The 27,324-nt window shown below is 42.2% G+C and overlaps 1 protein-coding gene across 5 annotated transcripts in view; it reads left to right on the forward strand.

Annotated features, from left to right (window-relative positions):
• Positions 1-27,324, forward strand: part of ARVCF (ARVCF delta catenin family member) — a 226,662-nt gene that overhangs the window by 49,984 nt on the left and 149,354 nt on the right. For all 5 annotated transcript variants that reach the window (XM_044989922.1, XM_044989923.1, XM_044989920.1 and 2 more), the window contains exon 2: positions 26,629-26,787. In XM_044989922.1, the coding sequence (XP_044845857.1) occupies positions 26,629-26,787 (159 nt within the window). The remainder of the gene's footprint in view (positions 1-26,628; positions 26,788-27,324) is intronic.

A 27,324-nucleotide genomic window follows, 5' to 3' on the forward strand; every position in this document is an offset into this window, starting at 1 on the left:
ACCCCCCCATTCCTGCGGTTACTCAGTCAGTCTCTCTCTCTCTCTCTCAGGACTCCACTGCTGCTGCTTCCTGGCATGGTCCTCTAGCCAAGACACTGTAGTTTTCCCCTTCCAGAAGGTTTGTGTGCATCGAGCGCCCTCAGAACCCAGTGGCCCAGGCAGTCTTCCTTTTCACTGTCCCTTAACGGTGCCACTTCCCCAGGGGCAGGTAGAGGGAACCCAGACCCATCCTCTACATTGGGTTCCAGCCCAGGGACCTTACAACAAACAGCCATGGTCTGCACAGTCCTAAACCTTACTGATTATATCCCTGGGCTGCTTCCTGCCTGGCCTTCTCTCACCCAGAGAGGGACTGTAGCCCCCCCTCCCCCCTCTCTCTCTCTGCAGCTCACTTCTACTCTCAGCTACTGGGCTTTATACAGGCCCCTCTTGTTCCTACCCAGCTGAGCTTCATCTCTGATTAGTCTTCCTTGCTCCTTGGCTCTCCTAGGCTGCATCTGAAGGTGGTTAACTAGCCCACCTAACCACCTTAACCCCTTCAGGTGTGGGATGGGCACCTCTTCACACTACTGAATTTAATAAGCAGGAAAATTAGTTAAAATTGTGGTCACTAGGCTTTAAAGTTAACAGACATTGAGATGAAGGGGGCAGCTCACTCCTCCTTTAGTTAATGATGCATCACACTATCAAAAATATGATCTTTATTAAAAAAAAAAAAAAAAAGAGAGAGAGACCACTATATGGCAAATACAGAAAATGCACCATGGTCACCATTAAAAAGCTGCCTCCTTATTTTGGAGGAAGATTTTCAAAGACTTAGGGTACGTCTACACTTACCTGCCGGTTCGACGCGGAGAGTTCGACTTTTTGGAGTTCGAACTATCGCGTCTGATCTAGACGCGATAGTTCGAACTCCGGAAGCGCCGCGGTCGACTCCGGTACTCCACCTCGGCAGAAGGAGTTGGCAGAGTCGATGGGGAAGCTGCGGAGTTCGACCCCGCCGTGTCTGGACGGGTGAGTTGTTCGAATTAGGGTACTTCGAATTCAGCTACGCTATTCACGTAGCTGAATTTGCGTACCCTAATTCGAACCCCCTTCTTAGTGTAGACCAGGCCTTAGGTTCCCAACTCCTGGGTGCACTTCTGAAAACACTCTTCCTTTTTGTACTTCAAGTGTGGGAAATCTTGCAGCATCTCTGATACCATAATGCAGTAAATAGTAAAATGTGGATGTTTCACTGAAATAGTTTTCCACATACAGCAGTTATCAGTGCCATAAAATGATTAGGCAAATAGTGTTAGGAGCATCTGTGCAGCTCAGATCTGTATTCTGCCACCCTCTGACCTGCTGTTAGTGGTGCAGCTGATTAGTCCTGTATGGTGCTGACTATCTTGAACTCTCATAGCTGTTGCCCTGAACTGCAGTAGGTTTTTATAGAAGTTCAAAGTGCTTAACACCTTGCAGTATTAGTTCCTAAACTACCTAGGAGTTAAAGATTAAATCCTGATCCTTAAGATCTTTCAGGCTGGGACTGTATCTGCTACTTTAGAACATTCAGTCTAATGTACATAGATTTAGCTGAACCTGTCTAATTGCCAGACCTTCCTTGTTCTGCCACTTGTTTCTTTTGGGATATGTGCACGCGTGTACACACACGTACACGCTCGCTCACTCACTAGCGTAACTGCAAAAGACTTGCAAAAAATAATGTACCCCCTTAGCTTCACCCCATACCTGCCTCTCCTCCTCTGACATGTTCCCCTCCCATTCCTTTTTTTCCCCATTTAGCTGATCATCTCCTCAGTAAGCCCACCCAACTAACATGACATTTACTGCCATCACATTGCCAGCTCTGCTTGAGTGTTCTACAAGCAGGTCGATGCAGAGTGCCAGCAGGTAGGTCTCCATAGGCGTGGGAAATAGGGGTGCTGCAGCACCCCCAGCCTTTGCACCGAGCGTGGCCCCTTGTGTGGGGTTCCGGCTGCCAGATCCCCGCCTGGGGTCTCCGATGCCAGCCCCAGGTCCCAGCCACCGGCCCTTCGCCCGGGGTCCCAGCCGCCGGCCCCAGGTCCTCTGGGAGCAAATCAGCTGTTCTCGGCACTCCGGAAGCGCTGGGAGGGAGGAGGCGGCATTGGTAAGTGTGAGGCTGCTGGTGAGGAGGGCTGGGAGGCTGCATCCACTATTTTTTCCCTATGAGTGCTCCAGCCTAGGAGCACCCATGGAATCTGCACCTATCCCGGACCATGGATATTGCAGGACCAGGGAGTGCCGGATTATAGAGCTTCAACCTGTAATACAAATAATACATTTTGGCCTAAAAAAGCCAAAGCCTGAAAATCACTGATGTCGATTCTGCAGGTTTTTGTCTTTTGAAATACCGTAGAAAAGATGATGTAATGGAGGGAGGCACACTTTCTAATGATGCAAAGGGATTCAGGCGACAAGAGAAGCTAGCTGCATTTGGAAGGTTTTCTTTGAATACGTGTAGCAGAGATGAAATCTCTTTGTGACACGGAATGCAGTGCATAACCCAGTCATGTGGGCAGTTGCTCGTAGATGAACTCTTCTGGAGTTGAAAAAGAAGTGTTACTAGAGATGTTCAGTGAAGCTGCCACGTGAAGTCCAGCCTAAGGAAGAGTTAAGTGTCTTGAGTCGTAAAGTGGTGTCTGTGTTAAGTCTGAGGGAAAGAAAGTTGCCTTGATAAATCTGTGTATTGTATGCTAGGTGTACTGTCACCTGGCTTTCATAAGTAAAAGACATTATCTGTGCTCCAGCCATTTGGTATCCTGGATTCCCCAGTCTTCTGATTATTTTTGCTAAGATTGTTATATCTTGCTGCTCCCAGAACATGTAGGAAATCTAGAATGCTAATTGGATGATGAGGAATAGTTGTTACTTGTCTTTACCGAACATTCCACCAGGAGGCAAATCTCAAACAGAGAGAGAATCTTTGCTCACACTTGAGATGCAGCTACTTAATCCTCATACCATCCCTCTTCCCGTAATTCTTGTGTTTGGAAATACTTTAAAAATACAAATCAAACCCTGGTTAACATAGGGTGAAACGCACTCCTTTGCATCACTCAACTCCCAGTTACACCCTCAAAACTTAGTTACACTTTATGGGTGCATAAGCTTTGTACTGGTACTCTGCTCGGGGGCCACTTGTCTGCGTAGGGGAAATGGACCGCCATAGATATTCCAGAATACACTGAAGGGTAAGCAAACTAGTTAATCTGGATTAAAGTTGCTCTTATTCAGAATAGTATGTCCGTGTATGTGGGGAGGGCTGGGGAGAAAGTTATTCTGGCATAGCTGCTATTGTGTAATTTAGCTATAGCTATTTTCCCGTGTAGGCAACTGGAAATGAGGATCCAGTAAAGAAAAAAGGGAGTGCATCTGACAATCCCGTACTATAAAAACAAAAGATCAATTGAGGAGATTTCCTGAGGGATTCTTTTGGTGTGTTTGTATCCTGCAGGAAGCAGCTGCGGTAATGCAGTGACTGTTTGATTTTAGGTCTAGGGAGACTTTTTATTTCTATATACTTTTATAAGCGCCTGGAAATTGGTAGGTGCAGTAAATCTAAATCAAGCAGCTTGGTTCTGCTGGCTACCCAATCTGTGGATATATAGATGATTGTAAATGTAATTGTCATTTCCCCTTGTTCCCCAGTTCCTAATTCCTTTTTCCCCTCCTCTCTTCCTCATATACTCTAATTTTGGCAGTCTGAAATGCTTTGGCTTCTGGTGGACCACTTGAGTCACTCCATCTGAAATAGCTTTAGAGTGAGAGGTGCTGAATTGGCTTTCATTGAAATAAGCGTGCAGTGGATTCTGTCATTAAAGTTGACTTTGGGTGATTTAGTAACTCACCAGGGTTGCATCCATGAAAATAACTGGTGGGTTCTGATCATTCAAAGTGTGACATCCCTCCAGGGCTGTTTTTCTTCTGAACGTGGATTGCAGTATATGTAAAATGGATTATACTATAGTACATGGAAGCTCTGTCAGATGAATCACTTGTGTATGTGGGGTGTCGTCTCCTCCTGTGTGTAGACTTCAGAATTGCTCACAGGATAGTTATACTCTAGGAGTAAATTTGATGGTGCAAGGGATTATTTAACACTTTTTGCCCAGTCTGTTATGAATAAATCCAGTTAGGTGTAGGGAAGCCAAGTTGCTCTTGGTGCATAATGGTTATATTGCGTGGCACACATGCCAAGAAGGAATCTTGCTTTTGTGATCTGACCTGGCATTGTTGTGTCCATGTAAAAATACTCCTCAGAAACAATATTTTTTCATTTTAACCTTTGAGTTCCCAGATATTGTGCTGAAAATGAAAAAATACCACAAGACTTGTTCCTGTCACTCAGTGTCTCCAGCTGGATTTTACACCATGTTCTTTTTATTTTATTAAAAAGGGAAAGGGGGGGGGGAGAGAGAGAGAGAAGACCTAACAGCTGTTTATATTTGATTTTCTTGGAGATTAACCACTCATGACTTCTGGATTGACACCAAATAGATACCCAAGCATGGCTCTGTCAACATAGGGTAATCCAGAGCCCACTGAAGTCAGAAGAAAGATATCCGTTGACTACAGGTCCCTATGCAGAAAATAGCAGGTACCTTTATGAATGGCTGACCCTTAGGTACACTGTGGACACCATGGTTACTGCACAGCACTTCGTCAAACACTTTGCAGAGTCTATGCCTATGATCAACATCTAAAAACCAGACATTCAGCAGTTTGTTCCTGAATCTCGCTTTTTTTTAGCTAGTGTCTGAAAGAAGTATTCCCTCCTAACTGGTATGTCAGAGGATTTAATCATTGGAAGGGGCAGAAAGTCTGACTTGAAGAGCAGCAGTTCACAGATTTGGAAGAGATTTGCCACCTCTGAGAAAGTTAGTGCCATACCCAGTTCCATGTGGCATGCTGCAAACCTTTCAAAAACTTTCATCCCATTGAAGAGAAATCTTGTCACCTTGTTATTGGCTGTGTTACTAGCCACTGCATCATACAGTAATGCTCCATATTGATAAATTCAAAAGTCATATTTTGCATGTGCCCGACATTAAAAAAAAAAAAAAAAAAAAAAAAAAGTTTGCCAGGCAGGTCACACCAAGCCTATTCTGTCTCCAGTTTGCAGCCCACATGAGGAGCAAATATTACTTTCACCACAACTAGCTTGAATATTTTATCTTTTTTTAAATTAATGATGTGCGAGAGGGAACAGCGCAGTGATTAGCAAAGAACTTTGATTAAAAATGTGAAATAAGTGTCTCCCCAGCCCCCTTCATTTCTTGTGAGCACGACCTACTGCAGTTTCCTCAGCAGGAGGGCTATTTTCGGGCACATTACATAGCTTCCCAGATTAATAAATAGATTTATTTTTGGAGCACTTTCACCTCGTTGACTACAGCAAAAAGCCTTGTTGAAAGATCACAGATCTGCTGTGCTACCCATATGATCCTTTTGTTTACATTTCTTCCTGTCCAGGTCTTAAATGAGGATGTTCTCAGAACTTCTTTCTTGTGTGGTTTTGGGGTTGTTCTCCGCCCCCCTCCCCCCTTTCTTCTTCCCCTGGAATCATATGCGGTTGTTGGTTAGCAGATAGTCACCATTTTAACTTGCATGATATACTGTAGCTTGGTGAGAGATCAGAGCAGAAGGGAGTGATTTGCAGTGTAAAGATTTTGAACCTATGTGCAGTGGTTTCAGTCAAGACTGGTCCTAGATTTTGCAAGGGCCATATACAGGAGCTCTATCCAGCTCCCCTGTAGACATCTGTAATCAGCAGGTGGCTTGAGTAAGCCCGTACAGGACTCTTAGATGACTAAGGGCTCATGAGGTTCCGTAAGCACCTCAGTGTGCAAGCTCTAGAACAAATGAGGTCTTAGTCACGTGTAATTTTATGTAGTTGCAAATGGGGGGTGAGGTGGGGTGGCGTATTAGTGGACATCTAGACTAGGTACACCACTCAGAACGTGGAATGCCTCATTTTATCACAACTTCCCGAGTTTTTGGGTTGCAGTCAGTGTGAGAGACCACTCAACTTGTGTTTCATGTGATATCTGCCTTCATCGATGTGTCCATGTTCTTGCTGTTTGTTACCAAGCAGTGAGCAGAGGCCAATACTTAGTGAACCCATGCTGTTGATGAGTTAAGTGATATAGGTTTTTTTAAATAAGATCTGTCACTCTGACCTAGGCCAATCCACCTGATTAAAGAAATATCTCTAACCATTGCCTACAATATGTGTCTTGAGATTAATTGGCTATACCGGGGTTCTCAAACTGGGGGTTGCGAGGTTATTAAATGGGGGGGTTGTGAGCTGTCAACCTCCATCCCCAAATCCCACTTTGCCTCCATCATTTATAATGGGGTTAAATATATTTAAAAGTATTTTTATTTATTGGGGAGGGTCACACTCAGAGGTTTGTTATGTGAAAGGGGTCACTAGTTTAAAAAAAATTTGAAAACCACTGGGCTATACAGTATTGTATAGCTACACTTACGAGATTCCTGGACACGCCGACACAATTATCTGTCTAAGCAGTGGTCTAACATCTGGTCTCGGCCTGGACAGCTTGCTTTCAACAGTATGTTATTATAGTGACAATGAGTAGTCAAATCTTGAAATATGGTATGCTTATTTAGCTAAGATGACATTTCTATCCCAGAAATATTGACTCTAAAAATACATCTGAAAAGAAGATAGGGAGACCAGCTCTGTCTGGTGTGTGGCTACTACTGAGCTCTAGACACTGCAACTTGAGCCCACCACTGGGTGTGGTAATTGTAGTTGTTGTTTGTCATGTTTCTGAATTGCGCTAAATGGATGCTGCCCAGGTGAGGGAAAGCTGAAATCAGAGAGTTAGACTAAATTAACATCTACAGCCTTGCACTAGAGATCTTGTGACAGTATGGTGTTCACTATCAAAGTGTCATTAGCTGCTCTAATACATAGTCACATACAGGAGACTGAGAGATGGGTTAAGACAGAAGCCTCTGAGCTGAACTTTATTCTAGAGAAGAACTTGTGCATATGGGTGAGAATATACACTCCCTGAGCTAGTGCAGTGTTTACACAAGGGCAGTTCTAAGACAGATTTCTGTGCCCTGTGTGCCACAGCCTGGGCTGATATAGACAGATTGATGAAGGAAAACTCCTACATCAGTAAATGAAAAGTCACGGAACCTGCCAGATGACATTATTTATATACATGTATGCGATTGGAAAAAAGACTCTCTGAATGAAACCAATAGCACTGGAAAATGATGTCACCATATATGCTAGTGCCAGGTGCACTGTAAGAATCCAAAAATATTCCTCCTACACTGCATGCTGATGAAAGGGAGTGGGAGTGAAAGGATACATTGGATTTAAAGCTTAATTGGATAGCGGTAGGAACAGCTCCTACAAATAGATTTATTTTATTTTATTTTTTTATAAGGAGTATAAAGGTAAGTATTTGGAAAGTATCTATCTCTTTTGTGATAGATGCTTAACTCATAGAAGGGGATAGATCCAGATCAGTCTCTTCTGTCTGTCATACATCCTAAAAATGCCTTCCCTTCCCACCCAGAGGCTGTACTTGTATCTGAAGGAAGAGCATAGGTCATTTTTATGTAGTTTGTCTCGATTTTTCTTTTAAGAATTTTTAATTTTCTCTCAAATATAGAAGGAATGCTTTGTACTTAGCAAAAATAGTAAACTGAGGTGATAGGTTTTAGGATTGAATTTAGTGCCTTCATGTGCCTCTTAAATAGGGGCCAGACCCTGACATGTTTCAGTACTATCTGGATATCCACAGCCTCTGGCAGCATGGCAATTAATTCAGTAGATCAATTAACGAATACATTTGCTCTAAGGGAGAACCTTTTAGGCCCACCTCATGCTTGGCTCACAGGTAGAGTATGTTTCTCTGTATACTAAATACAACGTTTGTTAATTTTGCTACCTGTTTTCTTCTTGAAAGAAAGAAGCTACATCTTTCTTGATCATTTTAGGAGCTTCTCTAGGAGTCAGATTTTTATTTACTATATACAGTAAATTGCGATTGTCAGATTTTGAATATATGCATTTTGTATACTTAAATAAAAGGAAACCATGTCTCAGCATAAGATAGCAACGTCAGCCTTCTTATGAGTATCAAGCATCTGTGTTTGCAATATATATTGATGATGCAAGTATTGCAGGCTGGATAAAAAGTAGACCCCCACGGAGTTGTAAGGCGTTATAAGGATGGATTAAAAAATGTAATTTAATTTCTGTCATCTCACAGCATGGAAACAATGATGGCAAATCAATGTATATGCTGCTGATAAAAAGAGAATATTAAAGTAACACGAGCTCTGGTTCGATGGTTGACAGTAAAGATCTTAAAATCTGCTGCACTTGTTTCTGACAGCTAATTGGCTTTTTTGCAGATCTTCTCGATAATAACCAGATGCAGATGGCTACAAAAGCTATTTTGTGCCAGACCATCTTAATTTGCTGAATATCCAAAACTACAGGTTAATGCTTTAAGAAAGGCAAGAGATGATCACAAAATCTGTTACAGTTTGGCTGTTGAAATACAGCAAATGTTCTCAGAATAATTCTTTCAGCGCTTTGTTTTGGATATTTATTTAACTGTAAAATCCAACTAAACTAAAGTATATGAACTTGTACTGATGTTTGATTATATTTCTTAATTAGTTTAAAGATATGAACCGAATATTGTAATGCAGATAGCTTGTGTTACAGGATCACCTGTAATAATAATAATAATAATAAAAATATTCTTGCTTATGCCCGAAAGGGACACTTCAGAATAAGTAATATATGGAAGACCTGACCCTGCAATCTTAATGCTAGCAAAGCTCCCACTGAATTAAATAAAACCAGGGAACTTCCAAAATCAGCAAAAGACAGCTAGTGACTTTTGGTTGTCTTTACTAATTCAAGATGGATTCTGCCCTTGTCTCACCTGAAGAACATTGGAAGTTTCCCTGACTTACAGGATCCGGTCAGGAATGTCTAGTTTATCTCTCCATGGTTTCTTAAATTCTGCTTGTGATTTAAAATATTCTTTAGATATGTGTCAGTTTTTAGTGGTTAGAGCTTGGCTGTGTGCATGGAGAACAGGAGAGAGGTCTTCATGCAATACCTGCAATACCCATCTGGAAGTACATCTGGTGTGCAGCTCCATCTTTTATTTTTTTATTCTTTTTTTTTTAAACAAACCAACTTGTTTTGCTATAGGAAGAACGTGCAGCATTGTATTTGAGACTAAACCTATTTTTCTTCAATTACGTGCTTAGAATGGAATCTTGAAATTTAAGAAATGAAAACAAATCTTCCAAAAGATGAAAGTTGAAATGTATATAATTGAACTTCATTAGATGTTTGTTGGAAATAATGAAATGCGTCTTCAGTGTATGTCCATTGCATATGCTCATATGGTTTCTGAAAATTCCTGGAGAGAAGCTGACAGCATAAAGATGCATTATTAATACAAGTGTGCTAACTGACTTCCTTAAAAACCAATCTTATTGTGAACACAGCCCTTTTTCTGTGTGCGAATAGCTTGCAAACGGAAATGGATTTCTGCAAATGTTAGTACTATTTGTGTAATAGTTTGGACAAACAATTTTTAGCTTATTGGATATTAACCAACTGTTCATTTAGATTATTAATTTTCTAAAGTGTGATTGGTCATCTGGGTCACATGGTATTGTTTGACTGAGGCTTTTCAAACTAGAATAGTGAGTAATGAATATTTGTATTTGTGCACAAATATACACATTTATGTGTGAATGCGTATTTGTACGAGAGAACAGCTCTCCCAAATAGTTGTGCAAACAAAAACCGATGCCCATAGATGTTTGTGAATGGTAAATGATGAGGTGGCATGAACATGACTGAATCAGTGATTTCAGAACCTGAATGAATGTTCACAAACTGTCATGCAGTGTTCTATAACTTTTTTTTTAGTGCTGTAGATGTATATACCTCTATCTGTTCTTTAAAGTTCCCCAGTTTTCATTAGTAGAATATATACTTTTACAAGTATCTTCAATAGTCAGTGTAATGTATTCATGCTATCAAAATGTCTCCTATCTCTTTCAGGTGCATACATATTTTTTCTACTTTGTATTTTCAGCCTAACTCCTTAGCAGTGAAAATTATTAGTCCCTGATGATTGCAACTGATGATACATGAAGTCAGCAAAAATCTTTTCACCCAGTGAATAGGCAGGGCAGGCTTATAAACCAGCAAACTGCAGAGCTTTGCAAGATATTATGGATCCAAAAGCACAATGAATTATGTTGGCCAGATTTAAAAAGCCAGGATTAAGAACAGCTGTAACATCTTCTACCACCAGGGTCATAGAACAGGTTATCTGATATTCTTCAGTTCCAAAACACTGTATAAGAGTGTACCGAGCATCTGTTACAATATTGTGGTTTACAATCAGAATTGAATGATCTGATTACCCGGAGGATTTCCTTTAATTTACCAAATGGAGCTCTATGCTTTGTAATGCTCCTTGCTCTTGGCAAATAAATACTTTGCCAGTTTTCTGCAAACTAATTTATTAATGGGCAACTTTAACTAGACTTTTTCTGAATAAAATAATTTGATTTCTGCTTGTGGGCAATTGATAAACACTGGTGCACTGTAAATACTGAAGTGTGTGAATCATTGTTCACAGAGAACATTGAATTAAATGAGAGGGGCTGGGTTTCCCATGTGTGTGTGGAAGCAAACTCCAGATATTTTGCATAAAAGGGCATTGAGGTGGAGTTATACATGATATAGATTGGTGCTGTAACTTTTGTGCAAACCATTCCTTTTAACAGGCTTTTATGTTTGAAATGAAGATGGCTCCATTATTTGTCTCTGCTTAATACAAAAATGTATTAATAGATGTTTTCTTTCAGCATGTTGACTTTTGATTATATCTTGACTTTGGAAATTTATTCTTCTCTACTTGATCTCTCTCTCATCCAAGCTGACTGAGCTGTCCCTGTGAAATTCTGTTTCTTGTTTAGATCAGGAGACTCTCAAATCTGATGAAATTGCTGTAGCTTTCCAAAGCATAGGATGTGACTGAATGCCTTGTATTTGCATTGGCAATTCCTTCTATGAGCTGCTTATAGGAGCAGCTCTGCAATGAGAGAGAACATTCTTATTGCATGTGTTCCCACTCTGTGTGCCGAAACTTGGATCATCTGGTGGGTTTTTTTAAAATAAAAACATACTGTACTTTTTAAAAAATTTTATTTATTTAAAAAAGAACCAAGTATTTTTTTGGCTGGGGATAGTGAGGTCTAATTTTCAACTTGATGGCAGAACACTGCACCGTATCAATTCCAAAATGTCCAGGGATGTTCTAGGCATCGATGGGCATAAGCCTATTGATTTTTGGTGTAAATTGGAATAATAGAAAAGTCTGACTCGCCCTCCCCCCCCCTGAATAAATAAATAAATCAGTTCCTGGTGCATGAGGCAGAAGAATCTTTTTGCTTCTCCTGCCTAGACATTAGAGGCGTGTGCTCAACTTTCTTCATGGAGATATTGTCTGTAAGAGAAATAAGATCCTTACAGGGAGGGCTTGTTTGGAGTGGGAGCAATAGAGTGGTGGAAGAAATGGAGACCCAGAAATGGAGTGAGGGGGGACCTGCAGGGGCCAGAGGGATGAAGGAAGAAAAGACCTGGAAGGGGCAGGGGGAGTGGGTGGTTGGGAGTGGGGGAGCAAACCTGGTACCTCAAAAGAATGGAGGGTGGGGAGTGGTGGTGGTGAGGGAAACAAGAACCCAGAAGGTGGGCAATTGAGTAGGTGAATGTACAAGCAGAGATACAGAATGGGGGAAGCGGGTGGTGTGAAGGAAACGCAGAGGACCCTGGCATGAGGGGTGTGTGTGGGGGAGAATGGGGCACATACAGAGACCCAATTATGCTGGGAGACGGTGTGGAACCCTGATATGGTAGGCCAGCCTCTCCCTCTATTGTTGATGGTGATGATCCCATGTGCTGAGCTGAGGGTCATTGCTGTCTCTTTTCCCAGTTAAGATTTGTGTGCTTGTGCTGTAGGCTACTATGGAATTTGAGGTGCTGTAAGCCTAGTGGGGTGATACAGCCAGAGGTCTTACTCTGAAAAAGGTTGGAAATCACTGGATTAAAGGGCAGTTTCCTTCTCTTTCCTTAGAGAGTTACTTGCACAGTTGTATGGGGTATTACAGCTGCATTCAGTCACCTCCCACTCTAGAAGAATCCCGTTAATTGTTTTTATGAATCTGGATCAAGAGAACAGAGTGGATTTTGAGGGAAAACCAGCAGTCATGAAAAGATGTGATGTGGTTTGGAGAGATCATGGTAGCATGAGGCTAGGTACTGACTTCCTGAGCCTAGTGGGAAGATGCCCACGACCCCTTCTGAGACATCCTTGGCTACCGGTGCAGGAGCAGAACGGTTTTCCTTGTTTCTATTTTCATATCTGCGCGTGCACACACTTTTCAGTGCAATTCAGTAATACTTTCTTGGCATGACAAGATAGACAAGTTTCACGGTTCATGTGTACATGCTTTGTGCCTGTACACAAACTTAAAATAAAAGTATAAACAGGGCGTTGTGCCATTTTAATGCATTTTCAAACAAAAAGACTGGAAATAATACAAACCTCAATCTCTCTTAACAAAAAAAAAAATCTCTTACAGTGAGTAAATTGTTTTACACTACCTTTTAATTTTCTAGCTTGCCACTCTACTTAACTATTTGAAATCTTGACTTCAGCATTTACATATTAGTGGTTACTTCTTACTGAAATGGCTGTTTGCCTTTTCTTGGGTGCTAACTGACAAAAAGGCAGATGTTGATTTGTTGAGAGATGCTTGCTTATTCTTATTTTCCTGTTTTCAGTGTTGCATGAAGTTGAAAGCAGGGCTTGTGTTCAAGGTTCTTGTCATTAATCTCTTCCTTCTCTGGGAACACCAGTACATGATACACTTCTAGTGAATGATTGGAAACACAAAAATAACATAGGCAAACCATGTGTAAAGCAAAGAATAGCACCTGAATTGTCTGGAGACCTTGGGAGGCGGGGGAAAGCTATTGATAGTGCAGTTTGGCCAATGTTGTATAAATTAAAATAACAAAAGGAACATTAACAAATAAGGAAAAAATGGAAGTTTTAAGGATGTATTAGATTTTCCTCTTTTTCCACCACTTTCTTCTTGCATTCGATCTCCACATCTTCATTCTCTCATGCGCCGCCCCCTCCCGCCGCCCCCATGTTGACTCCTCACATTTTTTCATGCTTCTTAACTGACCCCTATTCTCTTCTGGCCTCTCCCTTGTATTCCCATAATTGCTTTTTTTTTCTTTTTTCCTTTTTCTTCCCTGCTCTATTCCAATCTGGTGGTGATTATCCCACTGTCTGATTTAACAAGCTGGACTGCAGAACTGTATTGCTGTTCTGCTTTGATTACTTGTCCCATATTAAAAACAAAATAAAAAGCAGTGGCTTTAGTAGACGGTATAAATCAGTAATGTTACTACGGATGCCAGCCATGGGCTCAGTGTAAGAAGGCTAATGAATTAGTGAAAACAAAAACACATGGCAGACGCTCAAGCTTGTTTTGTTTTCTTCTGTTCTGACAAACCTAAGGCCAGCCGCCTTATTTAACAGCACTAGAGTGTGAGGTTTTGTTGGGAGCATTGATCTGCCAGTTCTTTCCAATGACTCCATGGCCACTTGGCCTTGTCTCATTGAATGCCATTGATGTGTGGGTCAAACAGAACATGTCTAGATCCCTTCTGTGAATAAGAACTGGGAAGCCTTTTGTAGCCGCTGCCAAAAATAACAAGGAACTGACAGAAGGTAATAGCATGATTGCTATATTTGTGCAACTCCTGTTGTTGTTTGGGTTCCTGATCATCATGATGGATGGAATGACTCCCCTTTTTATAAAGGAAGGGAACTTCCTGCAAAAAAATAAACATAAGAGAGAAATATTTTGTTCTCGTGCCTTGTCAGTAAAGTCTGTAATCTCTTGTTGCATTTGCTTGTCTTCCGCTATAGCAAGGAAACAGTAATTTAGATTTGAATTTCTGTCCTCCATTTCATCCCACTGGTGCTCCGCCATTCAGTTTTTAAAGATGTCTCCAGTTGTTAGGAATCTCATTAAGAATGAAAGCTTGGCTTGAGATCAGTGGAGTTGAATCATGGTTCAGCAACATTTTAGCAGAAGTTATGTGCTAGATATGTCAATTTCTTACAGTATGTTTGGGTGATGTTACTGTATTAAGTTTATGTATCATTGTGAGCAAGAGACTGTATGTAATTGCAAGGGGCAGGGTAGCTGTAGCTTCTCCAGGAACTAAAACGTGTGTGGGTGAGATTAGGTAAATTAATTCAGGTTGCAACACCTCCAGAGAAGAACCACCTGGAGAGGCTTGCATGTATGCTTCAAACTCGATTCTCTAGAGGTCAGCTGACAAAGAAGGATAAATAGTCTGAGTTTAAAATGACTCATGGCCTCCTTTTTAATCCAGTAAATGGACAGGCCCTCCAGTCCAAGGGAGGCCCCAAGCCTGGCAGAAGGATTGGAAAGACTTTCACCTACTGGGGTTGCAGAGGACTGATGGGTGACCTCTGGTTAGCTGTTAGCTTGGGTATAGGAATGTGGGTTGTTCTCAGTGTTTTTATCCGAGGAATAAATGTGCTTGCTTAAAAAGAGCTGTGTGGTAACTTGTAACTGCTGGCAATATGCTGGCCATAGCACTTGGGGAAAAAGCAAAGCACAGGTGCTGACCTTTTTAGGCTGACTGTCTTGCTAGAGATACCGCAGTGTAATCCAGGGAGCTGTGCAGCCTTCAAATCTCTCATCAAGAGGGAGTGAGAGGCAGGTCTCTGGCCAAGAGATTAGTGGCTGTAAACTGGAAACCTTTGGGTGCCCTTGGTGGACCATGGAGGGGGAAAATGGGTGCAGTTGCCCTGAGCTGTGATGATTTATATATACTCTGTAGGGACTCCAGAAATGGATCAAAAAGTGCCATTCTGTTTTAAGAACAGAGCAGCAGTCTGACAGCTCAAAACCGAATAAAGTGAACTCTGCTTGATGTATGGTCTTGGGTAAATTATCTGTGCTGTACCCATGGAATTAGCCATGGATTAATGGTAATGGCAGCCAAGCAGTTTACTCCATAACTTGCTCCTGGGGGGATTCTGTGCTACTACGTGCATGCAGAATTCATGTCAGCTGCAGATTTCTTTGCTTTCCCGCAGAAAAATGACTTTCTGACGGGGAAGCAAAGGGAAGCTGCAAGAGTGGTCATGTGCCCTTCCCCAGCAGCACATGGGCACGTTGTTTTGGGCTCCCAGAGCAGCCAGAAGAGAGGTAAATCACAGGGGGGCGGGGGGAACTGGGGATGCCCTGACTGGTGCTGGGTCAAACCCGTCTAGAGCTGGGTCGGACTCATCCCCCATCTACCCAACCCCATACATCTAGACGCACCCTCCCATACCTAGATGCCCCGAATGAGCCTCACGCCTCCACAGCCAGAAGCCGCCACCGAGCCCTCTGCACCTGAACCCCCACCCCTCTGAGCCTCACCCCCTTCATCTAGAACTCCCCTGCACCCAGACACCGCCACCGAGCCTCATCCCTTGCACCTGGCCCTCCCCAGCCCCACCTAGGGCTGGACACGCCCTGACTGGTGGCTCCTACCTGGTGCTGGGCTCAGCTGTTAGTCCCGGCGAGGCAGGGGGGGGGGCGGAGGAGGCGTGTGCTTCCCCAGGCTTCATAAATGGGCAATTACAATTCCTCTTGTTTGTTACCCAGGCTCTTAGAATAGGTGTATACATAATTAATTAATTATCTTTGCATCCATTGGTGCCTCAGTTACCTTCCCCCCCCCACATTGTCATTTGGGTCTAAATGCGTGTTCATTTGTTCCCTCATTTCAGCCTCCTCTTTTGTTGTCAGTCCATGTTACTAGTTCGGGGTCCAGTTTTGCAACCCTCCCCTTATATGAACCATCTTTATTTTCTCAAGCAGTCTCTCCTGTGTCTCTAAAGACTGTCCGCTGGCATAAGTAAGGGTTGTAAGATCAGCCGTTGACTATATATTTCAAGGTGGATGAAAGTAAGCAGGATAAACTGGCCTCAAAGGAAGAAAATGAACAATTGTCAGTGAAGTCTGTTGGGTTGTTAGAATAATTCAGTAACTCCCATTTCACTTGGTAAAATGGACTTTCTGCTGCAATCTTTTTTTTTTCTTTTCTTTTTTTCTTTTAGAAGGTTTACAGTAAAAGAAGCAGCCCCTGGCTTTGCTGGCTTGCTTGTGTCTCTTGGCTTTCAGCTGGACTGGTAGTCATCCAAAGCTCTCCCATGAAGTTACTTTCTTGCTGTCACATTTTTATACTCTGGGTGTACATAATATTGTGTTAAGAAGCTGATCACACATTCCCTGCTATGTTCAGTTCAGAAAATAGATTTATTTTATTTTATTTTTTAAAAGAACCATAACATGATTTTAACATGGATCATCTTCTGGGGAGTTATTTGGACTGATGCTGACTTTGCTTCTTAATTCAAAGCAAACCTGCTTTGGTGCTTAATAGTGGAAAATGTTGGCCAGTTCCTTCCTTATGGGACGGGTGATGATGAGATTTATCACTAATCACTTTATACTCCCCAGAATAAGAAATGATTTAATAAATGCCACTCTTCGAATTTAGGCTGTAGAACGAACAGCCTTTCATCAGTGATCCACTTATTTTTACTGTTCCGTTTGGAAGGGTTTGGGGTTTTTGCTTGATCTAGTTAATTATGTAGTTCAAACATCATCCATGGGCAGGAGTGTGTGAGTCGGGGGTGATTGCGTTTAATTTAATTCTGCTTTTGATATAGCCATATAGCCACCGGGACATGTAGAGAGAGTGTGGTCAAGTCTTTGGTAAATAACCCACTTCTACGTCCTCGAAATTAACTCTACCATGAAATAAATTAAGCATTTTGCTCCGGTCCTTTATACCAGTGCAGTCGGCATAGTTACTTCACCATACAAGCTATCTGGTGTGCTCTAGGTGTGTCTATAAAACCCTGAAACTGAAGTACATCCAAGTGTAACTATTGGGCTCTGTATGACTCAATGTGCTGGTGTTTTGTGTGTGCACGCATGTTAGCGATTGGCTAAAAAATGTTAGTGGCTAAAAAAGAGGAAAATCTGTCAAGCTGACTAATAGACCTCAGGCGCTCCCTGTGTATGTAAGTTTGTGGACTTGTATATACTAATATGTGTGTCATCTTAATTCCTGATCAAAACCTGGGGAGGGAGTGGGGGGACAAGGAGAACTGTTTCTTAAATGTCTGACAAGAAAAGGAATGTACAAAGGGCTCGTCCTTCCCACAAGCCTGTATGCCAACATTAAATAAGCAGCAGGTAGAGAAGAAGAAAATTCTGTTGGAAGATTGTGATATAACCTTATCCCAGGAAAACTCTCCCTCAGTTTAGCTTCTGCTAGTTCATCTGAAGACCCCAGGAAGAGAGCAAGTCTGAGTCTGTGTCGTGTTGAGCTCAGTACACAACTGCTGTTTGTTTAGTCAAATATTAGATATTCTAGCATGTATTGTGTTTAGCTACTGATTTTTTTTTAAGTAAATCTCTCTGTAGTATTAATTTAGCATGTGGCTTGCTCATAGCACTTGGCTAGCAAATTACAGGTCTACAGTAGTGCAAAGGAAAAAGAGAGCATTATCTATGGCTATGCAATCACAGTAAGATACAGTGTTTTCCCATTCATTTAATATGATCTCATAGTGGACAGATTTTCCCGATTTAAATACTAAGCTATAGCAACATAAGCGGCATTTCAAGAGAAGTATGATTTACCCAGAGTGCAGTTTGTCTTATGTCCTCTTTTTAAAAGAAATCGTGTTTGGAAAAAAACACCCTGTTGAGTTTAGGTCCTGAAGCTGAGCTGATGGACCATTAAGGAGAAAGGATGGTCTTGTGACTAAGGCACTGGAGAGTGAGTCAGGGCACCTAGGTTCAATTCTGGGGTCTGTCACAGACTTCTGACCTTGGGCAAGTTACTAAAGCGTGATGTGCCTTTGTTTCCCCATCAGTACAGTAAGGATAATGTCTGCCTCATTTCTTCCCTCTCAGGAACGTTGAACTAAATTCATTGTCTGAAAATCCCTTTGAGCTCCATGGATGGAAGGCACTGTCGAGGCCAAGTTTTGTTTTGAACAGTAATTACTTACTCTTATAAAGGTTTTGTCTCTGGGTATGCCTACGCAGCAAAATAAATAAACCCAGCCCCCGCTGCAGCAAGTCTCACGGCCTGAGTCAACTCACTTGGAGCTAAAAATAGGAGTGTTGTCTCCGTCTGGAGCCCGGGCTTGAAAACCTGGTGAGTGGAGAGAGTCTGAGCTTGGGCTCCAGCCCAACCCTGAATGAGTCTACACCGCTATTTTGAGCCCCCCCAACATGAGCCCAAGTCAGTTGATCCAGACTCTGAAACTTGCTGCTGCAGGTTGATTTGTGTGTTGTGTAGACGTACCGAAAGAAACACCTTTTTCTTTGCACTACTCGGAAAGTGTTTCGTGCTTCTCCCAATATACTACTACCTGTAGAGGTCAGAAGATTCATGTTCTTTTTGGCAGAGTAAGTTGACTCTGTATCAGAGTCGCAAAGGGACAGGTTCCTCTGTTAGTTTCTTTTCTTTCGATTCAGTATCTGATCTTCCTATGTAAATACACCAGCTTCAGTTTCTCTTTGAGCCTTAGTGGGATATGAACCACAATCATACCTACTTTATACATGTTTCATTTTGTTCCCAATGCAACATTCAAAGTCTAAACTGAGTGCTCATCAAAACAGATTTGGGATGGTTTAGGTCATTTGCTCCAGTACATGTTCTGTGTGTCTCCTTCCCTATTTAAAGGCTATCAGTAATTATGGTGTTCTGAAGGTCACCGGGCACCCATCATTCATCATAGTTATTGAGCATTACTTTTAATGCAGTGGGGTGATTAACATTACCTGCTTTGAAGATGGCTGGGATTTAAAGCCTCAACATATTCAGTTAGCACCAAAATGATCTGAAAAAATCCTTGCTGTGGCAAGACAAGACAATAAAGAATCGAGACATCTTTCTTGTGAAAGTGACAAATTGCCCTTTCTGATCCAGAGGGCCAGCTTGCGTGGTAGAGCTGTGCAGTACATTAGTCTTCAGCTAATGGAAAAATGGGGGGAGAATGGAAGAAGAAAATACTGAGGTGGAGTGAAATGAATGGGGCATTTTTGTTACCGCCTTGGGTTCAGGTTTTTTGTTTTCTCTCCTCCAGAAACAACTTTGCAGCAGGCCTATAATTTACCAGGGTCATCCAGCAGGTTAAGAAGGAGGCAGTGCCTTTGGAATCCCTCTTCCCCCCACTTCCATTCTTAAAACACTGTTTACAATCTCCTGCAGTTTTCTAGCTTTGTGGAAAAGTGCAGTGGGTCAGCTTCCCCTTTAGCTTCATCCATCATTCCAGTCAATTAGAAATAGTTGAGGGCCAATTGACCAGTCTTCCATTAACTGAGACACTTCAGATTGTTAAAATAGCATAAAAGCCCTCTTTGTAGACTGCTGGGCAGAGATTGTAGATTTCCCTGTTGATGGGCAGTTACCCGTGGCTGAACAGAGCCCTAGTGTATTTTGTTGCACTTCAGGGATGAATATTACTACTTCTTTTCTTGTTCTGTTTGATTTTTTTTTCTTTCTTTCCCTGAAAGGTGTGGTGTCTTGTGGAGAGCTCAGATCATGAATTGCACTGGTCTGTTACAAAATTCTTCTTTGTTTGTGGCTGAAAACTCTTTTCAAAATGACTTTCCAGTGGTTGAAAAGTCCAGTTTTTAGCACTGGCTTTTCAAGGCCTTTGGCATCATTCTTTATTTATCTAATAATAGGTATATCTCCAATTATTATTTATCTCCTAGAACTTGAGGGGACCTTGAAAGATCAGTAAGTCCAGCCCCTGCCTTCACTAACAGAACCAAGTACTGATTTTTGCCCCAGATCCTTAGGTGGCCCCCTCAAGGATTGAACTCACAATCCTGGGTTTAGCAGGCCAATGCTCAAACCACTGAGCTATCGCCCCCCAATCTGTTTAGCATGTCTGTATCTGAAGGGCAAGGAGAGTGTGAAACGGCTCCGAGAACAGCTAGTGCATTGTGGTGTACAGTTTGGTTCATTATGGTATCATGTGCTAAGTGAGCTTGTTTTTTGATTAGGGGAAACATTTTTCTTTTGTGAAGGCTTGACTGACTTGAGGATGTGGCTTTTGTGAATACCCATGTCATAGAATTGAAGGGCAGAAGTGACCACTAGATCATCACCTGACCTCCTGTATCACACAGTAGAAAAGTGCCTTAACTAAGACCCAACTTGGCTTGGGCTCCACATCAAGTGACAGTTGCTTTGACTGCAGAACGCACTGAACATGAGCACTTAAAAGATAAAGTTTCCGTTTATTATTAGCAGTAATTCAGTATGACCTGCAGGCCCCAACCAAGTGTAGATTCCTGTTGTGCTAGAAACTATACAGATATAATAGTCCCTGCTCCAAAGAGCTTACAGTGTTAACGCTTGTCTACATATGGAGTTATTCTGCAATAGCTATTGCACTTTAAATTCACTCCCTACCTTAACCTGAAGTATCTGTTCAAGAGTAGACTGATCCTGAACGTCTGATCCTGCAAAGACTGACTTGTGTGCTTAACTTTACACATGTAAGTAGTCCTATTATATAAAGCCATTGCAAAGATTAGGGTTTCATTAGAAAAGTCAGACAAAGGGTAGGAGACAGGAATTATTCTCATTTTTATTCAATTAGAAATATCATCTGATTTAAGTATGCCGAGATTTCTAGTATATTTCTAGTAATCAACACATTTTGGCTTTGTCTACACTAGGCTTTTTTGGACAAATGTCCCACTGGTGTAAACAGCCTTGCTGTCTTGCTAAAACCTACAGACCCGCTAGCTAATAGTAACCTGTAGTAAGCAGTAACCTGAGTATAGCCTCCACTGCAATCCAATAAACAGAAGGAGGGTTATTAGATGGACGTGCTTTGAATGTTTCTGAAGAGTGCCTGTTTTGGTGGGAAGAGGTAATCTCCTGTAATTTAAACAGTTTCATAAGCAGAGAATAAAATAAAACAACTTTTCTGTCTCAATGCAGGATGTGTGATCCTTCTGGGGGAGCTTATTCTTTTATTAAACAGATATAAAATAATCACTTTGATGGAAAGATAATTCTAGGAATCAAAATGATGATGGTTCTAGGGACTGCAATATTCTAATGCAAAGTAGGCCCTCTGAGATATTTCTGTATGGCAAATCACTCTGCTTTTAACAAAACAAGAATTACTATTTTACGGTTCTTGCCTGAAATGTCAAAAGATATTTCAACTGCACTAAACTTTTACAGGCTGGGGATAAATTGATTGTTTTTTTTAACAATGGCTTGTTTTTAGAGGCTGCTGGAAATGTAAGCACAGCTAAACAGGGATGTGATTCATCCACTGACAAAAAGCAAGGAGAAAAGCCTTCAGTATCGATACGCTTTCTCACTAACTGGATTGGGACCTACTTTTTTAATAAAGTGGTGTTGACTTCTGATTTTTTTGTGACAGCACCAAAGAGATGATGGCTCGTATAATGCCTCATACATTACACTCAGTGACTTCTCTCAGTGACACCTTGGAAATATGCTCATTTATCACAAAAGAACTCTTGCCATGATTTTATGTAAACGCTCTTACATTTCTGTAGTCTGACCATCACGCTTGAAAGGTTAAATGAGATGTTGTGGTTTCTGGAAGGCAAGGCAGAGAGTAACGTCTCTCTCCTGCTGGAGCTGTCAGAATCCTGAACATCTTTCCGACTGCCGAGGATTGGATAGGAGCCCTCTTCAGAGACTGACTGTGCTGTTGCTTAATCGCTGTAAAGCAATGGCTCAATCTCAACTTTCCCATATTGGAATCCATCCCTCATTTAACAATATGGAAAGGGTAAGGTTGCAACAACCCCCTGACAACTGTTCATGATCCCCAGAATGAGAAGGCCTATACTGAGTGACACCAAGCATGACCTCTCACAGGCTGCTCATGTTTGCCTGGTTAGTACCCTAGCAAAGTGAGCAAAGGAATGGGATGTGGGTCCAAACTGGAGTCTCCTGCTGCATGACAAGGATAGGAAACCACCACTAAGACTAGCCATTGAGGGAACCACATTTGAACCGTAACAAGTCTGCACAGACTAGCAAATATAAAAATGTCTGTCAAGTCAAGTTTGTACTAAGTCCTTAAATAATTGAGCTGAACTGGTTAAATGTTTGAAACATTGGCTTCATGCAGAATCCTGTTAAGCAAAGGGGGTGTGCAGGATATTTTTTGAGCTATGCAGAGAGATTCATTTGATGCCTTTTGAAGAATTTTGAAAGTAGCATTGAGTCCTGAGTTCTGTGATTGAGACACAGAAACCATAATTGAAACTAAACATTTATTTTTTCCCCATTGTTGTTACTTTACCAAAAACTTGAGAGTCAAGAACATTAAAAAGTTTTTGGAGATCAAAGAGCAGCCTCATGGAAGTCAACTCAGGGAACTGAAGGTTGGATGACATTCCACCCTTTTCACTCGCATGTCCCTGGATAGTTCATGCAGTAAGAAGGTAGATCCATGCAAATGCAACCTGGGTAGCTGTCTGCATTAGGAAATCTACCTTGAACTAGTCAGGCTTTTAATCTTTCGATGCGCAGGACACACTTTTCCAGCTGATAGCAGGCTACATTAGGAATGCAAATCCATATCACATCTCTCAGGATCATCTTTTTAGAAGCAGCCAGAGGATAAAAACAAGCAAGAGTATTCATTTAAAGTCAGTGTGCTCTAGTCTGCAGTTCGCTCATGTTTAAGTGCCAGGCTTTAAAGATTTTTCTTTGCCCACAGGCAGCCTGGATACAAAGGGAGATTTTATTATTTTTAAGTAAAAATATTACAAAAAGGACAAACTACTTTTTGCCTCTGTCAATTTTCCTAAGTTTGTTATCACAAAACATGGTTTGCCTCACAAAACTTTAGGGAAGGAGGAGAGAAACTAGGTAATCCAGTGGCCTCACAATGCAGCCAGGAGTGGGAGAGAGAGAAAGAGACAAAATCCTCAACTTTAAAAGGTATGGGGATTTGATACCATCTGAAAGTTGGCAGGGAAGGTTACAGAGAAGGGAATACAATGGATTATGTTGAATGGACTTGGATATTGTGTAATTCTGTTTTACAGTGAAGAATAATGGATGGTCCTGAATTTTCAGTTCATTACAATGTGTAAACTGCCTTCTGATTATAGAGAACCTCTACTTAAGGTGAAACTTTTCTGTTGGTTGGAGAAAATGGCTTCACTATAAGGGGTTGGAATTAAAGCATATGATGATTTGTTTTGTTTTTCCTGGAAAAATATGCAACTCTGAATAGATTTTCCACAGGACTTAGTTTCCCCTTTAGCCTATGGTGATAAAACATAAAATGACTCTTAAACTGCAGAATACTTGCAAGATTCAGCATGTATCACAAGTCATTGGCAGTAGTGATTAGAGAAATGAAAGCTTGAAAACTGCTGAAATGAGTGATTTCCTGTGGGATTTAAGCATATTCAGGCTGACAAATTTTGCAGTATTAATTATGCTGTGATTTCAGTGGGAAATGGAGTTGGGCCTGCTTTCACCACCAGTGAATTTGGTCCAGTGTGCATATGCCTTTTATGATTTGCCCCCTTTCCTGTTTGGTCAAGATATCCACCTCCAGCTTAATTCCTGTACTGAAGTCTGTGACAGGGTTAATATTAGGGTGACCAGATGTCCCGATTTTATAGGGACAGGCCTGATTTTTGGGTCTTTTTCTAGATAGGCTCCTATTACTCTTCACTCCATCCCAATTTTTCACACTTGGTGTCTGGTCACCCTAGTTAATATTAATGTCTACCTGGACACGAAAACTATTCACTAGTTAAAATATAAGCCCAAATTGCAATAACAGGTATTATCCGGAATGTCAGAATATAGCTGTAAATAAAGTAAACTGAACAAGGGCACCTTAACCAGCTTGTTTCAAAGAAGGTTACAGATCGTGTGAGGATTAAATGAAATATTTTTTTCCCCTGTGGAGTCTAAAAAGAGAATTCAAAAGCTTTGCTCCTGTTCATCTGCACAAAGTCCATTTGAAAGTAGTCTCTCCTTCAGGACTCGAGAGAAGGCATGTCACCACCTAGGATGCTAGCCAACATACCATGGGGATGAAATGTAATTTCCTAAATAAAATGCTATAAATAAAATGCACGGTAGTTTCCTAGTGATGACGCTGCTCACAGGTACAGGATATTTAAGTCTTAACAGAATTAAACTCAACAGCTGCCTGGGAACAGTTTCATCCCCATCATTTTATTTCCATATGAAGTGAAAAGAGAGAGACTTACCCACAACCATTCCGTAACAGGATCAGTTAGCGTTGCAATTGATTCTACACAGGGCACAATACTTCACTGCTATTTTTTTAAACATTTCATTATTGAAATAAGCGTAGAAGGAATATCACAGATTCCTCTTACATCTAGTAGGACTTGCCTTTGTAAGCATAGGCCCCGATTCTGCTTTAGGCTCTGTACTCTTATGCCTGTGCACAGCCCACTGGCTTGAGGGAGTACAATGAAAGGAACAGCTATACCATTGGACCTAGCCAAGGATTGCAAGTGTTTTGGAAAAGTCTTATTTCTCAAGCTGTAAACCAGTGTTTCATTGTCCATGTATTGCGACACTTCTGAAATTCATTCATCCATCAGGAATATCTCTCTTGATTTCTGTTGCTATGTGAGGCACACAAATTGAACAAGGGAAAACGTAACAGAAATGTCTGCTTGGGAGGCAGAAGAATCATCTTCAGGTAGCTTTCCTCAAGAGAACCGTCCTTTTGTAGAGAATTTTCATTCTGTTCAACAGTGGACTATACAAGGTTGCTAACTTTGATTTGCAGAAAACGGAACACCCTTGCCCTGCCCTGCCTCGCCCCCGCTCACTCCATCTCCTCTCCCTTTGTTGCTCGCTCACTCACTCATTTTCAGTGGGCTGGGGCAAGGGGTTGGAGTGCTGAAGGGGATGAGGGGCTCTGGCTGGGGGTGTGGGCTCTGGGGTGGGTCTGGGGATGAGGGATTTGGAGTGCAGGAGGGGGTTGGGGGAGGGGGTTGGAGTCCAGGCTCTGGGGGAGGGTCAGAAATGAGGGGTTTGGAATGTGGGAGGGGGCTTTGCGCTGGGGCAAGGGGTTGGGGGATGTGTGGGGGTGCGGGCTCTGGTATGGGGCCAGGGATGAGGAGTTTGGGGTGCAGGAGTGGGCGTCAGGCTGTTACATGGGGTTGGGGTGTTGGGAGGGGGTGCAGGCTCTGGGAGGGAGTATGGGTGCAGGAGAGGGCTCAGGGTTGGGGTAGGGGATTGGGGTGCGGGAGAGGGTGCAGGGTGTGGGCTCTGGGTCCCACTTACCTCAGGAGTCTCCTGAAGCCACCAGTATGTCCCTGTGGCTCCTAGGTGGAGGCACAGCCAGGTGGGTCCGTATGCCGTTGCTGCCCCCGCCATTCCCCATTGGCTCTTGTTCCCAGCCAGTGGGAGCTAGCGCTCGGGGTGGGGGCAGCACACGGAGCCCCTGCGGCTGCGCCTATGCCAAAGAGCTGCAGAGAAATGCCAGCCGCTTCTGGGAGCTGCATGGAGCCAGGGCAGACAGGGAGTCTGCCGTAGTCCTGCTGCACTGCTGACCAGGCTTTGAATGGCCTTATCAGTGGTACTGACCGGAGCGGCTAGGGTCCCTTTCTGACTGGGTATTCCAGTCAAAAACCAGATGCCTGGCAGCCCTAGTTGGCTATGTTGTGTATATACTACAACTTTTAACTGAGATTGTAACCAGTTAGGCCTTATCTATACTGTAGGATATTCAGCAGGGAAAAATTCCCACTACTGCTACCACCAGTTCAGTTGTGCGATTCTTTGGCTAACCATATTTCCTTACTTATCACTTTTGACCAAGTCAGATATGTGTTAGCGTACTGAGTAACTAGAAGGTCTTGATAAATTATTTATAGCCTTGTTGTACACTGCTACTGAGGTCTGAAGAGTGTATTTTTATCAGTTGGAAATAAGTTTTTAATACTAAATAAGATTAAATGCTCTGAAAGAAATGGTCCTGTTTACTGTGGAGCATGGTGGGGTTTTTTTGTTTTGTTTTTGGTGTGTGTTATGCACAGATACTCCACTCGTCCTAGATTGGGCATAGCAGAGAAAGTGCAAATCAAGTATAAATATGAAGAAATAGTCTCCGGTAAATGGACAATAAATGCGGAGTCCTTGATGTCCACTTCAAATGATCTCCATTTAGGTTATTCAGTCAGGCCAGCCTACCCTCAGCTAGTTATTCTTGGGTCAGTAAAGCCTTCCCTTCTGAATCTATATTTCCAGGCATCTGACATTGTACATTGTTTAAAAACAAACACACCCACCCTTCTAGGTAGTGACAGTATAAATGACAAACATGTTCCATTTTTATTTCCTAGGAGCAAAGCCCCAGCAACCAGACATCAATAACAATGATGCAAGAGCCTCAGGAGATGGTAGAGGAGACTGTTACTGTTGAGGAAGACCCGGGTACCCCTACGTCCCATGTGTCTATTGTGACTTCAGAAGATGGAACCACAAGGAGAACTGAGACTAAGGTAGGAATTTCTGGACCGTGCTGAGTATGATTTAGGGGCATTAGAAGGGTTATTTCAAAGGTAAGGTTTGCTCTCCTTTTTCATAAGAGGCCCATTAGGGAGAAATGGTAAAATTTCAGCTTCACACAGGAATTAAAAAAAAAAAAAATTAGTGGCATGTAGAATAGAGCAGTACGATAATCATGCCTCTGTTTCTCTCAAACTATATACAATCCTTAGTAATGGTGTGAGTCTGCCTATTGCTTTGTTCCTCAGAAAATAGTTTTCCAGTTTCCACAGATTTTATTTTAAATATCACCACGAGTGCACATGAGTAAGGCTATGTTTTAGTCACGGGTAGTTTTAGTAAAGGTCATGGACAGGTCATGAGCAGTAAGCAAAAATTCACGGCCCATGACCTGTCCATGACTTAGAGGGATGGCTTGGGGATGGGGGCCCTGGGAGCAGGGGCGGCTCTAGGCATTTTGCCGCTCCAAGCACGGCAGAGCCCCCCCAGTGGCTTGCCACCCCAAGCACGTGCTGGTGCCTGGAGCTGCC

This window comes from Mauremys mutica, chromosome 16 (assembly GCF_020497125.1).
Source record: "Mauremys mutica isolate MM-2020 ecotype Southern chromosome 16, ASM2049712v1, whole genome shotgun sequence".
Lineage (NCBI taxonomy): Eukaryota > Metazoa > Chordata > Testudines > Geoemydidae > Mauremys > Mauremys mutica.